The 18,655-nt window shown below is 38.2% G+C and overlaps 1 protein-coding gene across 1 annotated transcript; it reads left to right on the top strand.

The window, feature by feature from the left end:
* The first annotated feature begins 218 nt into the window (after positions 1-218).
* Positions 219-11,218, top strand: LOC113569064 (B-cell receptor CD22-like). The gene is made up of 7 exons (XM_035536598.1): positions 219-470; positions 4,742-5,014; positions 5,279-5,557; positions 6,024-6,302; positions 6,465-6,710; positions 8,085-8,117; positions 11,037-11,218. Exons 1-7 carry the CDS (start codon positions 365-367, stop codon positions 11,045-11,047), a joined length of 1,227 nt encoding a protein of 408 aa, XP_035392491.1. The 5' UTR covers positions 219-364; the 3' UTR covers positions 11,048-11,218.
* Positions 11,219-18,655: the final 7,437 nt, after the last annotated feature.

The following is an 18,655-nucleotide window of genomic DNA, read 5'->3' as shown; positions in this document are numbered from 1 at the left end:
TGTTATGCAACTTTTACAATTTTACTAATAAATTACACGTCCAACCTTCACCACTGCAGCTTTTTAGTATCTGAATCTAAATGAATTCACTGAATCTAAATGCCACATTAGGCACAAATGCTGCTATTTCCACAAATAATAAAGTTTCCCCTTGTGTTGTAAATGGAGATTCTAATACCTTCATCATTTCATATTAACAGCAAACCCCAAACCAACTGTGAAGGTTAAGCCTCAGACGTCTGTCTACACTGGAGACACTGTTACTCTAAGCTGTGAGTTACAGCAGTCTACTGGATGGACGTTTTTATGGAACATTTACCCTCAGCAGCCAAAATCATGGACCACTGTAAGAAAAAACAATATAATGGATGTGACAGTCTCTGAAGAAGCAACTTCAGAATATGGTTGCGGTGCACGAAGGGGACAATACTACACACATTACAGTGACGTAGTCAAGATCACAGCAGCTGGTAAGTGATGTTTTATATTTTCATCTGCATAGTGATTTATGTATCTGCACTTTTGTCTCTACAAGCCCCTCTGCCACTCTCTTCCTGAAGTCACACACATGCATCAGTGTTGAGATTTCATAAATAAGCAAAGGCAGTATTCTGATATTTGATATTGTACATTGATGGAGATATAAATGTAACTGTTAAATGTAGACCACGTGTACCTAATAATGGGTATATTATTTAACCCCATACACTACACTGTGAGATACAGAATAGCAGTACTATAAGTTAAGGAATAATAAAGCAATCTATGTTCTATGAGATCTATGAGATATTTTCATAGATAAATATAAAACTTTCATAAATTGTCCATCCAAATTGATAATAATTGGGCACCACCCTGATTACCAGGGAAAATGAAATCATTTAAATTAATGTATTAATGATTATTAATTTAGTCTCAACCCATAAAGGTCACCACTTCGATAACATGATGTCTCATCTACCAAAAATTAGAATACCACTCTTTACTCACAAGAGTTATTTCTAAGGGTATATTTATTGGATAAACAGAAATAGGAGAACATGCATATAAATCATTGATTACGATTCTACTAATGACCAGAGGTACTGAGTTCACTAAAATCGTTATATTACAAAATATGTAACAAACACTGTAACGGAAACAAATTAACTCAAAGTAGATTCATGTGGACTGAAGTGGCTAACTGATAAATAAAGAAAAAGAATGGAAAGAAAATCAAATCTGTTTAAGTAACCTGTGAGAGTGATTAACAGGGCAGAGCATGCTTATCAAACAATACCAAACAAGATTCAGTTTGAGAGAGTGTGACAAAGTATAACTGGAAGACTTAGAAGAAATAGACAACTTATTGAAACAACCTGAGAGAGAACTAATTAGGACTGAAGAGGCTGCTTAGCAGATGAAAGGAAGGAGTTAACTGACCAATTTTGATGTATAAACAGTTAGATTAACTATTTATACCAGCTGGTAACATAAAAAGGAAATGTCTGTCCTTATGAGTCATTAGGCTCGACAATGTCAAACCATCTGGATAGCACTGAGAAAGAGAGAGAGAGTCCATTTCCATTATATCATCTGGATGTCCTTTAGAGAGAGTCTGTTTTCTAGTCCATTGACCTTGCATGAGTGATATAGGCCACTGACAATGAAATGACCAGGTTTTCTTGACCCATGGGATTGGAGTTAGGAGCTGGTTCAGTTAGAGTCAGAGGCCTTTTAGGTTAGGCCTTTCAGAAACAGGAGCTTTGGTATCAGTGGTTATGTGACCCATGCTTGCTCTTGATGACTGTTGTAGAGGTTATTGGCTTAGTTTTAAAAAGAAAAGTTTAAGTCTTGATTTCTTCTTTGTTACATGCTCCTGGTTGATGGCAAGACAACAGGTTGTAACAGTCCTATGAGAAGTGTGTGCGTGTGTAAAGTAACCGAGCATGAAACCAACACTAATAACTTCTGTGTTTATATCTATTTACGTTTAGCGATAAAAACAGACATCAATGGCGAGAGCACGTGGTTTAAGGAATGAGAACAAATCTTGAGTGGTCAAGAAGTACAGGTGGACATTGTGGATGGTGCCAAAGAAACGGAAATAATAAAACGGCTTCCCTGCCTACCGTATAACTTTCCTGATTAACAATACTATAAAGTGGCACCCGCCCCTGAGATACCACATCTATACATTGTATTCACCTGTAACCACGTTACCTTACTTGTCCACTCTGACAGATAGGGGAGACCTAACAGTAATCTCATAAATAACACTCAACAACAGTAGAGTTCACAAATTCGCAAGATGTCTTAAGTAACTGATCTCTAGCATGCCCCAGATCAGTGCTGCTCCATTTCAGCAAGGTGGTCCACCTTTAAAGCAGTAGTCCCGCCTCCATCTCTGCACACAAGGCTTTTCACTGGGTTACCAGCAACAAGAAAAGCAACCAATGCTAAACAAAAATGTGCACACCTGGCACAAAACATTCTTGTTAAAGTTCTTTGGTGGTAACTCATAGACTAGGGGTTTAGGGGTTCTGCTTAATTGGTACAAATACGATTTCTAGTAAATACAATTTCAAGTGGTTAACAATTTGTTTACAGTAAACAGGAGGTAAGCAACATAAACGTAAATTGATTGTGAGGAATAAAGCAAATGAATATTGAAGAGAATAATGAAACAAAGGACATTTCTCAAATAATAAAACCAAACATCACAGTTTAACGATAATATTAAGATACCCAAACATTACTGGCTGATTACCATTTGACATCATAGTAGGTTAAAATATCAAGTTATTACTTTGTGAAGCTGTGGGAAAAGAAACTTGTACATCTCTGTGGGATGAGAAAACCTGGCTGCCCTGGTAAGTTTTGAGTCTGATGGAATTTAGGATCATGGTTCCTTGGGTATAAAGATACTGTTACAGGGTTAGTGCCATCCCAATCTGTGGATTTATTACACCTACAAAGTGTTGGAAGAACATTTTCCAGTTTTAATGTTTTGAACATCAATATTGGACTATTTTGGCCGTGTTCCCAACACAGTTTTCTCTAAACTTCTCTAAAAGGATAAAAAAAAGATCTATCTATCTAGATCTATCTATGAGTTCATACTGTATGTTTTTATAGAAAGACAACAAATGCATTATTTGTGTACAGATGCAAATAAGGTAGGTACTATACTAGGTTGCTAGGTAGATAGCTGTTATTGTTAACATAGATATATAACTAGCTAGCTAATATTAATTCTGTATTAATATTAATATTAATACAGAAAGCACCTCAGTTAATTGTGTGAACATTAGCAAAATCCTCCATCATGATTCACAATCATTTAAATAACAAAGCAGTGCTAACTATAGCCAAAAAATAAAGGTGCACTTCATAGTTTAGCGAAATGTAGCGAGGTAGCTAGATTCTAGATTGTAAAGCGCCTTTTGGTATTAGAAAGGCACTATGTTATATGTGTAAATAATTTGAGGATGGTGGGCCTGTGTGCAAAACAATTAGATCTTAGAACAGGTAAAACAAGAGGAAAAACTAAACACCACACCAAGCATGGAATAAGGGAGAACAATGGACGACACGGGAAGAACGACAACCCCGATGACCTGGGGAAAACAAAACTAAAACTTCCCAAACAAAACCAGAAAACAGGGAGGAACTTTAATGGCTAAGGAGAACCCTGGGAGAGAGACAGACTTGAGAGGGAAAACTGGAGAGAGGAGGGGACATGTAATAACAAAGACACCCTCACAGAGCTGAAGAGAGGTGTAGCACAAGGGCTCACAGACCTCAATACCCAAAGGTTACCGGCTAGGAGCTTGGCTCAACACTTTAGCAAAGACCCCACACTGAGTGACTGAGTCACTGAGTTTATATAGGTGTAGCCCAGCCTGATTAGTAGTGTGCCTGACTCGCGGCCTCCCTCTGGTGGCCGGAGGGGGCCTCGGCCTGGTGCCAACCCTTACAATATCAGATTGTATTAACTTGTGTACCTGAAATTCCTATATGCTGTATTTCATTTTATCACACACCCCAAAAACTTTCTCCACCATCTGCCCCTCCCCCCACAAAAATAATTCCTGCAGGTCCCACTGATTCATCACATGTAACACTTACACAGAAATATAGATCCCCAAATCAAGACAAAAAGTGCAATTATACAACATGACAATATATGAAAAAAATACTCAGCAATTACTCCTATTCACCAAATGAAGTATGTGCCATGTGTCTATTGCTCACACTCAATTTTGACTACTAATTTGTTTGGTTTTTTTACAACCTGTGCAGTATGTTTCCACCACGCTTGGTTTAACGGAGTAATAAAATCAGTACATCACTGAATTCCCCAAAAAGTTTTCCTTGTCAGGATTCCACCTTTGTCACATTTGTAAACGGATCTTGATGTGGCCTTAACATTTCCATGTTAACCATTGTGCTTAGATATTAGATGAATAATGTCATTGGCTGAAATTTGAGATGAATAATTTTATTGGAATTCAACACCCGCTCTTGTTTATATTAGTAATGCCTAATGCAATTTGGGGAGGTTATTTACAACATTTATTTGTCATTTTCACAATTTGAGAAAGTCTTCATGTTTATCTACTGTTACATATTATTTCTTTTAGTAACAGTTAAAGGTTTAGAAATAGCCTTCTTTCTGTTTTCCATTATCTGCATATACATGAAAACAACTTCACCAAAAAAAAGCAATTATTCAGTGGTTTTGATGATCTTTCCACAGCGAGACCAAAAGCTGTGGCCTCCATAAAGCCTGATCCACAGGTATTTGAGGGAGAGACTGTCACTCTCAGATGTAACATACAGAGAAGAGGCGTCTCTAAGTGGCAGTACAGCTGGAAGAAAGAGGGTTCACTCAGTCCTGTCAGCAGAGAACAGGTGTACACAATCAGTGGTGCTGAAGAGTCTCATACAGGTAACTACACCTGTAGAGGAACAGAGGCAGGAGGATCCCGCTACTCCTACACCAGTGATGCTGTTACGCTGACTGTATCAGGTGAGTGTGTTCAACTCTTTAGTTATTATTAACTACAACATAATATGACTACAGATGACACTAAATATCTGCAGTCCATCAGTCTGATTTACCTCCACTATCAGCCTCAGGTCACCATGAGATCAGATCTGTATCAGCACTTTGGCTGAGATGTTACATCCTAATAGATTGTGTCACTCTGTTATATAATGACTGTGGTAAAGCGTCTGAAAGCAGCATGTGAACTTGATTTATGAGCTGAACCGTTTGTTTCATTTCCATCAGCAGTGAAACCTAAACCTGAACTCACATCTAGCCCTCAAGGAGCTGCACTGATGGGAAACCCAGTGACTCTGTACTGTAAGCTGGAGCAGTCTGCTGGATGGAGGTTTTACTGGTCCAAACACACACAGAACCCTGAGAATGAGACCAACACTGCAACACGCTCCTACACCATCAGTGCAGTGAAGCTTTCTGATGGAGGCCAGTACTGGTGTAGAGCTGGCAGAGGAAATCCAGTCTACTACACACACTACAGTGATGCGCTCTGGGTAAACATTACTGGTAAGAGAGTTTCTGCGATAGTGATACTGTATACAGCTGAACATATAAACAACATGCAGATAACAGTGGTGGCACAAGGCTGGTTTTAGAGTTAAGAAGACAATACAGTTAACAATACAGTGTTAAGAAGACAATACAGCTAACATTACACTGTATGAAGACAATGCAGTTATCAATACAGGGTTAAGAAAAAGCTATAGAATTAAGGACTGCAAAAAGGCTCAGAGTGAATAGAGAGTGTGAGGAGATGAGAACTGAGCTCAGGTGTGTACAGGGTTTGTTTAGGAGTAAGGTGGTTAAATACAGAAATACCATCATTTAGTTATTTTAAAGTACTGTAGAGTATGAATGTCTGAGTATTTTCTATCAGTTAAACTATCAGTTTTCCTATAGTACAGTGAACAGTTCGTGTATGTGGCATAAGTTTAACAGTATTGTGCAACATTTGTTTTGTCTGATTTGGCAGATGTGTCTTCTCTAGTCTCTCTGATCATCATTCCCAACAGAACTCAACACTTCAGTGGTCACTCTCTCTCACTGAGCTGTGAGGACCAGAGGAACTCTACTACATGGAGAGTCATGCAGGACTCACAAAATAGGAGTGTGTCAGACTGTCCATCAGACATGGGATCAGTTACAAGCTCTACATGCAACATCAGCTCTCTCTCCACAGCCCATACTGGAATGTACTGGTGTCAGTCTAAATCTGTAGGGAGCAGTAAATCTGTCAACATCACAGTGCATGGTGGGTCTCCAGTAATTTTAACTCAGGAACCATAGGACTGGTATATATAATAGTAGAGTTATTATATTCTTTGTTTGCAGTATTAGATGAATAATATTTTATGCATGTGAAAATACTTGTGTGTATTTTCCACATTTTTTGTTTTCTGTGTCTCTTTTACAGATGGTGATGTGATCCTGGACAGTCCTGTACATCCTGTGACTGAGGGAGATCCTCTGACTCTACAATGTTTATTGAACAAAACACCTTCAAACCTCATAGCTTACTTCTATAAAGATGGATCATTCATTCAGGACCAGACCACAGGACAGATAACCATCCATGCCATCTCAAAATCAGATGAGGGTCTCTACCACTGTGAATACCCAGAGAGAAGAGCGTCACCACAGAGCTGGGTCTCAGTCAGAGGTGGGAAATCCAATTCATCATATTTGATTTATTTTGCATTAAATCAGGACCCCCCCCCCCACTCTTCCATAAGGAATGCAAAACATTTAGAGTTGCATTAAACATTTAATGAACGTGTAAGAATGGATTGCAGATGTCCACTATAGATCCACATAACCATAAGACCATTATTATTATAAAAGCACAACTTTTATATGTGTATGTTGAAGGGCAAACAAGGTGCAATACATTTAGTTTTCAGTTGAACACTAAACTGAACATGTGGACTATTAAAGAAATAGTTGGCTCTAGGTCATGTGTTTATATTTTATAGGAAGCCCCATCTTCTCTAAAAAGGAGAACATCTGAATATAAAGCTATTTCTCAAATTAATTAATATTTCATTTATATGTTCAGCTGCATATTACAGGTTTTGTAACTTTGTATTCAACCTTCCACGGAAGTCCGAAATGGAGCAGGTCGAGTACTGTGTCCTATACTGAGCCTGATCTTTCCTTTACTGCCAATGTAAATGATAGAAAATCGAATATTAAATACATTCACAAGTTAAGTATTTGTTTTACATGTTCACCTGCACAGTAAATATACTGATCTATAGGGGATTTAAAACAAACCTAAAAAAGGGAGCCTAGCTCATGTGATTCTAAAGTCAGCCTTAACTTTTCTAGTCCACCAAACTAATTATGATGTTTAAACTGTTTTCACAAAGTATTTTTAGTTTGTACATATTCAGCTGCACATCATCCTTGTGATCCCTTTAACATCTGAAATGGGGAGTTTAGGGCATGTGGGATCATAGCCAGCCATGTTGTCTCTAATTGTCACGAGTGGCCACCCTCCTGGCATCACTGTTTCTTTTGTTTCTCTGTCATGTCTTTGTTTTTCCTTCACTTCCTCGTTTCGTTCCTTGGTTTCGTTTTCTCCGCCCCTCGTCTGTTCCCCAGTTACAGTCCGTGTTTTACTTCTCTCTGTTATGTTCACCTGCATGTGATTAGCCTTGATTGTTTTGGTTATTTTAGCCCTGGCTTTTGTGTTCTGGTTTGTTTGTTATTTTGATAAGTTACATTTGTTCTGTAGTGCTTAAATGATACTTGTTAGATTGTCTAGTTCATGTGTTTTACCTCCATGTTTTCCCCTTGCCCCTGTTTATTTGCCCTCCATGTTTGTTACCCTTACTTAATAAACTGCCTTTTGCACTCTGCTTCTCGCCTTGTTCCTGTTGGAAGCGTTACACTAATCAGCTAACAAAAAAATATAGAAAATGTGACATCAGCATATAGATTTGACTTTCAAAAATTATTGTAGCTAGAATTTCTTTAAGCATGTAGAAGTCTTTGTTAAATACTTTTTTTTGTTCTGTGTTTGTTTTTGCAGGCATTAAATCATCAAACAAATCTAAATCAAGTGGTAAGTACCCTGTGGCAAACATATCAATGCCAGCCATCAATCACCACTGGAAACATGAAGTCTAGTAATTGTTCTACTCTTTCATTAACAGCCCTATCAGCTCTGTGCACATGAATAAATAAATCATATCCTGTTGCTTTAACAGTTAGAATAATGATAATGAACCTGAACAGAGGTCACGCACTGATTCCACAGTTTCCATCCTCAGAAATTTCAGAAAATTCATAAAGTAAAAGATAAATGAGTCAAACCAAAACAATGGGTGTGGAAAACAACTTTCAGAATCTCATTCAGCCCTGTGGTGGGTAGAAGACTAACTGCTGTCTGTCTCTCTCTCTCTCTCTGTGTGTGTGTGTGTGTGTTTGTGTGTGTGTGTGTGTGTGTGTAGCCCCATTCTCAGTCCTCAGACTCCTCAGTAGTCTACTGGCAGCTTCTCCATATCTGCTAGTGTCCTTTGTTTTGGCAGTGAAATGCTACAGAGCTCAAAGTAAGAACTCTCAATTTCCTGAACATCTATTTACCAAACTTTGGAAATAGTTCATTTCATGAAATTGACTACTAAAGACAAAGTATTTTAGCAAAAGAGAAGCAAAAAAATATATTAATGGTGAAAATTATTTTTTCTAGTAGAAACCAACAAATAAATATTTTTAATTTGTAACATTCATTATTGTGCCTTTTACAGCTAAACTTAAAGAGAACCGAATTTATGAAGTGATAGAGCCTGAAACATCTGCTTAAGGAGATGAAATACGTTCCAATATAGTGCTGAATAATGTGTTTTTACAGCAAGATTGGGATCCAGTGTGTTATAAACCTCTGCATAGGAATCACTCCATCTGAGAGGTCTCTTTTCCCACTACTCTAAAAGGAACTTGTTAGAAGACCTCCCCTTTTGGATCATCTTCTTTTATAAAACCTGGCAGTAATTGCAGCTCTAGTACTGGGGCTGTGGTGCTGTTACTCTAGTTCCATATTGAAGCTTCAGTTGATGTTAATAGGCACTTGAATTAAGTATGTTAAACATTTCTATTTTATCTTACACACCACGTGTCTATATTTTCTTACAAACGTCATTTTCACACATCCTGTGAAGTTTAAATGGTTCAATACCATTGTTGCTATCTATCTTAATTACTTACAAAACTAAATATTTTTTAATTAGATTTTATTTTTTTAGTATTTAACACATCAGTGCATGTGGCAGACACTCTTATCCAGGGCGACTTACAATTTTCGAGCTTGTTCCAGAGGAAGGCAAGCGTAGTGTTAGAAGTCTTGCCCAAGGACTCTTATTGGTGTAGCATAGTTCACTTCCCAGACAGGGATTAACCCCCAGTCAGGAGGCAGCATTGTTACTTACTAGACCACCCACCTTTCTGCTACTGTGACAAATATTTCTATTAATTTAATATTTACAAATTGTACTATAATATTTCTAAAATCTTCTTTGTGTTTGTGAACAATTAGCATCTTTATACATTTCTGATATGCAATATTTTTTTTTATCAGTAATATGCTTAATTCAGTAATGGGATCTTTTTAACTTAGCTGAGGGATGATTCTAATCTGTTATCACTTGTAATTAAGTTTTAAAATAAACATTTTAATAAAATAAAGTTGCAGATTCAACAAACATAAAACATTTCTCATGTAGTTGCCTCAAATTCTTGATGTACTTGTTTCTAAAAAGATGATAAGCTTAGTTTACATAAGGATGAAACTACTATTTCTTTACAATAGCATCCTGAATTCATGATGTGAGACCAGTATCAGAAAATGAGAGGTGACATTACGGGTAGCTCTGACATTAAACATATGTGAAATCACAATGGAGATAATAAAGACATTTATTCTGCCTGGGGGGTGGGGGGGACGTTTGTGAAGCTACATTGTGAAGCCACACTGAGGAACAACTATATAGCACAACAATGGACACTTAATTAGAAGTTCTTCCTAGGAAATCATGTATATGTGGATTTGCAAGGTAAATCTGGTGTTGTTTGCTTTAAATCATCTCCAGTCTGAAGAGAATCTCAAGAGAATCTCAATACTGCTTCTGAACTGAATGAGTGTGTGTGAGGACATTTTCTAGAGGCTCGTTTGTATCGTTTGCCACGTTTGTATAGTACACAAATAGGAATGCAAACAACAGTCATTATTTATTTAAATTGTTGGAGTTAGTTCAAGTTCAAGTTCAAGAGGTTTTATTGTCATTTCAGCTATATACAAGTACACAACAAAAACGAGACAATGTTCCTCCAGGACCATGGTGCAACATAAAAGCAACAGTGCTTAGGTTAGTCTTTGCTTGTTGTGTTGTTAAGGATATTTTAAATGTTTGGGGGAATAATTTTAATGGACTATTCCGTGGTTTATGAGACTTTTATTGTGACATGATTACATCTATATTGTAGACAGGAAGTGTTTTAATTGCTTGTCTGAGCCGTGGCAGCATCGACTGTCTATGGGTGGAAACCGTTATAACGGCAACAGAACAAATAGCTGTAATGACATACGAGATGGATTTTTAACACTCTGCGGAAGGTGAACAAGATAATGTTATTTGTTCGCCATGTATTGTTTGTTTTGCATATGATCGCTCTCGGCGAACACCATTTATCTAGTGTAAGTTTGGCTGTAGCGGTCATGCTGATGTGCTTGGTAGCGAACAGCTAGTTAGTTAACAACCTGAATCATGAGAAATGTGTCTTCACATCTACGAGTAAGAGTTGTGAAGGGAGTAATGATATGTTTGGGTTGTAGATTGGGTTTTATACTGATTTTATTGGCGAATTATTAAATGTATTTGGGTGTCGTATCTAGCTATTGAAGTGGATTAACGAAATTGGATCTAGATTGTGAATTGTTTGGGTAACACTGTTTGAAATAAGTGTATTTTTTCTTTTTCTCTTACAGTGTGCTTGTGAAACCGTCGAATAAAGAAACTGTCAGTTTTAGAGCCGATCTATTCAATGAGGATTCTACATAAACCAAACCGTATAAACCATCTGATATATTCTTCAGAGCCACCCCAACCAATAACAATAATAATAATCATTAGAGTAGTACTACTACTCTCATAATAATTGAAACCCACGTGTGAAACTATTTGTAGTTGTCTAACTTTCCCTAAACTAACTAGTCATTACTAAGACCCGTGGATTTATGGCCTGGCTACAAAGAAAATCTGTCAAGTTTGCATCAGTATGGCAAAATACATTGTCAAGTACTTCCACTTAGTTGGTATCGTATTTTCTGTTAACTGCAGTTATTTTCAGCATCATGTAACATTAACCAGAGCTGGTAATGATGTGTGAGTCCCATTCCAGTAACCACTGATGACCACTAATTAGACTCTGAATAGATGTTTCACTGCCTCTTCACCTTCTGACTTCTTTATTTTCTGTTTCTCTTTTTTCTTTAGTTTTCATTTGACTTGTTGCTGATTCTACTTTGTGTCTTTTCTCTCTTTTTAGCTTTGTCTGAGTTTTGTGTCCCCCGCTCTATTCCCACTGAGCTGCAACAGGCTCTCAGTATGTTGTGTGCCTGCAAATTTGCATTGCATGTAAGTTTTCATTAACAGTGTAAGAAAACTGGTTTTCAGCATTTGTTTCTTTGCTGAGCTCCACCTTATCACTTGTTATTTAGTAATGATTTATGTTTATAATGGGTCAAATTCTAGCTGTAGAACATTACATTTTTAACAAACTTGGAAAATTAGTATGTTGTATTTATAAGGGTCTGTTATGAAATGTTTCCATTTGTTTTCTTGAACAGAGCTGTAATTCTTTTGGCAAGGTTTTACACTTACTAATAAAGGGAGTTAAGAGAGTTCTTGTGGTTTGGCTTCTATGCTGGTTCAGCTCTGTGCGTTTAGTCACTGAGAAAGGGGAGGAGCAGTTCTGCTCTTTCATTTAGTTTCTCACTGAAGACAAAAATAAAACAGCTACACGTGCACATTCACACCACGTGTAGCTTATGTGGCAGCTCCTGTATTTTTCAGCAAAACAAGGTGTCTCAACTCACATACGTGAGCAAATAGGCAAAGAATGGACTTTTCACTGACTGTGTAGATGTCCATGTAGCTAATGCAGCATCATATTTCAGTATCACATGTAGAGGACCATTTTTGGTGGGGCAGGAACAAATTGAACGTTGTGGTTTTATAACCCTTATCTCTGAAATGACATGGACATGCATAACCGCTGTAGAGGAACTTCACAGAATAGAGTCTGGACAAAGAATCTCTGGTTGTGTTCCATGTTCCACACAGTACAGTTCCAGGGAGACAACAGGCAGGAATAATTGGATACGGGCAGGAATAACAGGCAGGAATAATCGAATACAGCTCAGTAACTGAGTGCACAACTTTAGAGACTTGGTAAAACTGGTGAAGATGAAGGAGGAGTGAATACTTGTGCATAAATGAGTTTGGGAATGAGGCACAGGTGATGTAAATTAAGGGTGTGAGCTGGGGTAGGGCAGATGAGTAATAGAACAGAAAAGTAGAGCACTGGAGCGAGACTGGATGGGAGGCAAGAGGCATAACAGCTCCTTTTTTGTAGTGGGTGGTGGCACGACCGTTTCTGCAGATGTGTAGGACACAGAAGCAGTTCTTACAGCCATAATGATGCCTTCAACAGACACCTAAAAAGCCTCCAGTTGTGCAGTTGTATTTCTCTGAACACTGATACAGAAAGAACTAGGCTACAAATCACACAGACTTCACAGTAAAGGGGGGGAAGTGACTGGAAACCAGTGGTCAGTAGTTTGTGGGGGAGGTTGATCTTGATTTAGCAGTTTGTGGCCTCTGATTGGTCTGGGGAAGGGATGCAGAGAGAGTGGCAGAACAACCAATGGCTCAGTAATTTTACTTATTTCAACCAGTAATATTTGAGAACAGTATAGTGTATTAGTTGTTAGAAGCATCTCAGCACAGCAAACTCAGTGCACCATGATCTATGTGTACAAGTGAAGTCAGTGGTAGCTCAGCAGTTAAGGTGCTTGATTTGTATTCAGAAGGTTGCTGGTTCAAGCACCACCACTGCCAGGTTGCCACTGTTGGGCCCCTGAGCAAGGCCCTTAACCCTCAATTGCTCAAGTTGTGCTCAGTCATAATTGTGAGTTGCTTTGGATAAAAAAGTGTCAGGTAAATGTCAGTCATAAATTGCATGAACACAACAGCATTCCAATATGAGTATTAATATATTTATGTTCATAAAAACTTTACAAAAATGTGTGCATGGCCAGTTAGTAAAAGCTACAAGCACATCATCCAAACTTACATACCACATTCACATGTTGGACAGAGACATACTGTTTTATAAGAGGATGTGGTTTAGGTTCTATTTTGGTCTAGCAGAGATGGAACTGAAACACAATGAATGACTTCTTTAAATGTATCTATTTTTAAACTTCAGATACCTGTATATAAAGTTACACATTATTGAATGAAAGGATACAACCCTGAAATAGTTTTGGTAGTTCAAACTGTCACCTACATACTGGCCAGTCTCAGTTTACCAACATGCTGGTCCTCAGCACCAGCTCACCAGGTAAAGGACAGAGAACAGAGACACACAGCAGCACTCAGTCCCAGCATGCATCTCCATGGTGACCACCGCAGTAAGGACAGATGGAGCTGGATAGATAAAGTTTATTTCATACCTCATTTGACCAATTCTATGGGTAAAAGCAACAAGCAGTTTAGAGTTTAACCCCATGAACACAACATGCTTAACCACTGATTTTATAATACAACATTTCACACTCTGACACGACACTAGAGGTGTCACTAGAGGTGTCAGAACCTTCTCACTTCACATGCAGAGCCAGCAACAGTTCACTCTGTACTTCCTCTGCAACTTACTGTTGCTATTGCTCCTCACCACCATATTTGGACATGTAGTTTTAGGATTCCAAATTTTAGCACTCATTTCAAAGTACTGTGCATGAAGATGGCCATTACTTGACTTGTATTTAGTATATGCAATTATATTAATCCCTAATTTGCCAGTTCTGTTTTTAATTGACCAGTTGTCTTTGTTACTGTATCAGACTGTAAGGTATTGTAGATGACTGACTTCATTTAATTAAATGCTATCTCCAAAAATGTATGCCCTGCATTTAATAAGATGAACCACTTATTTATTTATTGCAAAGGATTGAAGTAGTTGCTGAAGTAGCAATTGCTTATATTTTTATATATGCTAATGTTGCAGTACTCAAGTGTAACTTGAATAAGTTTTCCTAAAAATGAGAAATGTGTGAATTTTCATCCTCACCTCTCTGTCTCTAACTGTAAGAAAACAGGAAGTGCTGAGGCTTTAACACTCATTATTTCTCATTCTGTCAGTCAGTCACTAGCAGGACAGTATGGACTTCTGTCCACTCTCTGCGCTGCTCTGTGAATGAATTATGGCATTATGATGTTATTATTAGAGTGAATGTTAATATGTTGTTAATATGTAGTCTAAGGATCCTGAGTAATCAAGTTCTGTGTGGTTAAATCAAGCTTTGTAGCTCAGTTGGATTTTAAGTTATTTTTATGCTGAAGTCAGTGTAGAGAGTTTCAGTTTAAGGTACTTTTGACATGTTTTTATTCAAGAAATATAAGGACCAACTGATTTGTTCTAGTGCTGAATGAAAAGACTTGGATTGTAATGTTACTTATTGATTATATCAGGCGTTTGATTTATCTGTTGGCATATTCTTATATTGGTACATTTGTATGTTAATGTTTTCAGGACTTTAATCATGCATTAGTGACAGATATTCAAAAATTGGTGTTACTTAGTCTGTTCCTGGAAGACATTTCTGTTCACAAGAGTGACTGACAGGATAACAGATAAAAGAGGGTACAAAATGAACAAGTATTGATTTGGATAAGTTTACATGTGGATCTGAGAATAATGTAGCATAGTGTTTGAAACAGCATTAATACAGATTCTGTGAAACTTCGTCAAATTCTGCTTTTCTAGACACTTGGAGCTTGTGATAGAAGTGAATATTTCATATTAATACATACTGTTGTTTACTCCTCCACATTTCTAGTGCTACTTCTGCTCATCTGCATCGTACAAGCTCAAGGTGATTCATACTCATATCTTCATTTAGTTTAGAGGTGGGCAGTTTTATTCACACGGGCCAGTGGGTCTGCAGATGTTAAGTGCATTGAAGGTAGTGCACACAGCTAAAATGACCAGTCCCAATATGATTAATCCACTTAATGAAGACTGAAACCAGCTGGTTGAGTGTAATAGCAGTGTGTTTGCTCCTTGGTTGGAATGAAATCCTGCAACCACAGCCCTTGGTAGATAAGATTGACCACCAAAGATATACTGAAATATTGCAGTTACATTCAATGTTGTAGTGGCCCTATGGCAAGCTGACCCACTCAGAGACAGGAAACTTTGCTCTTTGCTCTTTATTACACATACCTCACACTTACAGGCAAATAGCCACAAGCTCCATACTAAAACATAAACTGAAAGAGAAGTACAAAAGTAATGCCAGGCACAGACATACATGAAGAGGGCAGACAGGAACAGAAACTCCTCCAAAACATGTGCAAAAGAATAATATGAGCCAGTGTGAGTTTCTGGGTCTGTTTAGCTCATCCATTTAGAATCAGCTGACAAACAGCAGTAACAATAACAAAATGTTAACACACCAGTATATCCATGTGTGCACATCAGCTATTTAAACAAGACTTGATGTACCCTGAATATCAAGTGTAACAGTCTCTCAGAACAGCCTGACGTTTAATCTAACACACACTGAAGCACCCTGGTAGCCAGTCTTCATACTGAAGTACCCTGGTAGCCAGTCTTCATACTGAAGCACCCTGGTAGCCAGTCTTCATACTGAAGCACCCTGGTAGCCAGTCTTCATACTGAAGCACCCTGGTAGCCAGTCTTCATACTGAAGCACCCTACCTGAACACTCAGCTCCCACTTACTCCTTAACTTGAGTCCTTTTTGGTGCTGAGGGTTGTGAAGCCAAACCCGTCTCCCAGGAGCAGCAGCTTGTTCTGCTGGTCTGTTTCCTACAGCCCTCACAGATCTGTCAGAGCAGCTCTCTCACCACTTCTCTAAGATGTTCTTTCACTGAGCGCAGTTAGAACGAACCTTCACCCCATAGTATACAAGTAGAATGAACACTCACCCCATCACATAATATAAAGGTCTCATATCTGAGCCACTCAGAACTCATATGCATGTAGAGATGGCCTGCTGTCTTAACATTCAAAAACTTCTTTCCTTGCCTGTGCATGGTTGCCCCAGTGACACAGCTGAGAATGATGTTGACTAGACTGCAGTCCATCACTCAGACACTCGTGTTGGTGCCCAGCTACAACTGTGCGTGAACAATTGAGAGGGTGGAGCCAGTGGTCAGGGCATGGCAGCTCTAACTCAGTGCCGTCTAGGTGGGAAGCAGACGTCAAAATCCGGGAAAAGCAACAGAAACAAGGAATGCTCGGTATACATGAGAATACAATACTTCGTGAGGATGCTATGAGAAAAGGGAGCTTATCAAAGAAACTGAAATGAGAGACAGGTGTAATCAATCAGTATTCAGGCGAGGGTGAACTACTTCTGGGTTTGGAAAGGCTAGTGGGCAGGACTGATGCCGTTACAGTAAGAGAGACACAATACTGAGTGTTTAACCCATAGATAACAACATATTGCAGAATATTCATCTTTCATTTTGTTGTGTTTCTGCCAATCCGACTATTTACTGAAGCTTTCTTGTTTCTCAAGTTGTCTAGGTTTATCAGGAAATTCAGAGCTCATCTTTACTGCTTTTATGTAATTTGAACTGTGAACTTTAGAGCTAATCTTAATACCACAGCATAGCAGCATGTGCTCAGAAGACATGGAGTTACCAGCTTTTGTCTGGACTTTTGTCTGATTATATGGCTTCATATAATTTATTTTATCTTGAAATACTGTGTGTTGAATCCATCTTTATTCATAGAGATGTACAGGTCATATTGTGAGAAACCACTTGTGCCTCAGTGTCTGCTAAATAAATGCTATTTTTACAGGGTGATAAAAGTTGGCAATGTTGTGCAAGTTGTATAAGTATGTTTTATTTTAGCAATGAATGTTTAGCCATGTTTGGAACATCAACAGCCTGTGTTACGTTGTAGTGCATTATTTCTCAATTTTTGCATTTGTGTCTCTTCCTACTCCAGTGGGACTTGTCTCATACTCTGATAGATGTGTGCTTATTTATTTATTATACAGACAGGGGTGTATAATTGCTTATGCACATATACAGCACACTAAGCAGGATTTGGTTCAGCACTCATGAAACATCAAGAGGAAAATCAAGATCACCCAGCTTCAACTTTGGAATACAAATATTTTACACTTGTTACACAACTTTGACTGTTTAGGCAATGTGTTGCCTACCAGGCCTCACCACTAAAACGTCTTCAGTAAACACTGAATGTAAATACTGTGTTATGCACAAAGCATCTTAAGATGATAAAGCTTCTGCTTGTGTTGTAAAGGCAGAGCCTGATACATTAATAATTTCATATTATTGAACCAAAGTCCTCCATTTGGCACGAAGCATATCTTATAGTGGAAAAGCTTCTACTTGTGTAGTGGAAGAATCTGATGCATTCAACATTTTATATCAACAGAAAAACCCGAACAAACTTTGAATGTGAAACCTCTGAGCTCTGTCTACACTGGAGACACCCTTACTCTTACTTGTGAGGTAGAGCCGTCTGTAGGATATGGGTTTTTCTGGTACAAAAACAATGACCTACTCACAAAGAGGACCAGAGTAGATGAACACACAATCACAATACGTGTGACAGTTTCTGATGTAGGAGCTTCCGATTATTATTGCAGAGCCTGAAGGGGAAACTACAACACATATTCCAGTGTGGCCAAGATCACAGTAACAAGTATGTGCACTATTTTATTTACCCAACACTTGGACTCCGAAATTATTTAGAAAAAATATTTCACATGTTTTGAGTATGTATTATTAATTATGTTAGACAGTGTATGTGACAAAAGTATTCATTTTTGATAAGTGAGACCATAGGCTAAAATAAAAGTATAGTCATCTGAGTGTGTACTCATCTAGCAGAGGTTATTCTCACATGTGAGCTGAGCTATGGAGTAGCAGTACAAATGGTTTAGCGATAATAGACATTTGAAAACACAGTCAGCAGAGCCAAAATACTCACAGACCAGTGGAGCTCTCACTCTGATTGTACTGGGAGGAGTATCTGTCTCACATCTACTTGTTGCAATAGAAGAAGCAGCTCTGGTTTGTGATACGAGTAGGTTTATAATACATATATTTGTGAACAGCCTCATAAAAAGTAGTTCTTTTTCAGATTATATTAGAAAGATTTTATTGTCCACAGTGGGACCAAAAGCAGTGGCCTCCATAAAGCCTGATACACAGGTATTCATGAGAGACACAGTCTCTCTCAGATGTGACATACAAGGAGGAGGTGTCTCTAGGTGGCAGTACAGCAGGAATGAAGAGGGTTCAGACAGTCA

The sequence above is a fragment of the Electrophorus electricus genome, chromosome 19 (genome assembly GCF_013358815.1).
Source record: "Electrophorus electricus isolate fEleEle1 chromosome 19, fEleEle1.pri, whole genome shotgun sequence".
In the NCBI taxonomy this organism is placed as follows: Eukaryota; Metazoa; Chordata; class Actinopteri; order Gymnotiformes; family Gymnotidae; genus Electrophorus; species Electrophorus electricus.
This window is presented reverse-complemented; position numbering and strand designations above follow the sequence as displayed.

Coding starts and splice junctions, on each gene's coding strand:
- LOC113569064 (XM_035536598.1), top strand. CDS start 365: ATGGATGTGACAGTCTCTGAAGAAGCAACTTCAGAATATGGTTGCGGT. Junction 5,015..5,278: donor TGTTACGCTGACTGTATCAG/GTGAGTGTGTTC, acceptor CATTTCCATCAG/CAGTGAAACCTAAACCTGAA. Junction 6,303..6,464: donor TGTCAACATCACAGTGCATG/GTGGGTCTCCAG, acceptor TCTCTTTTACAG/ATGGTGATGTGATCCTGGAC.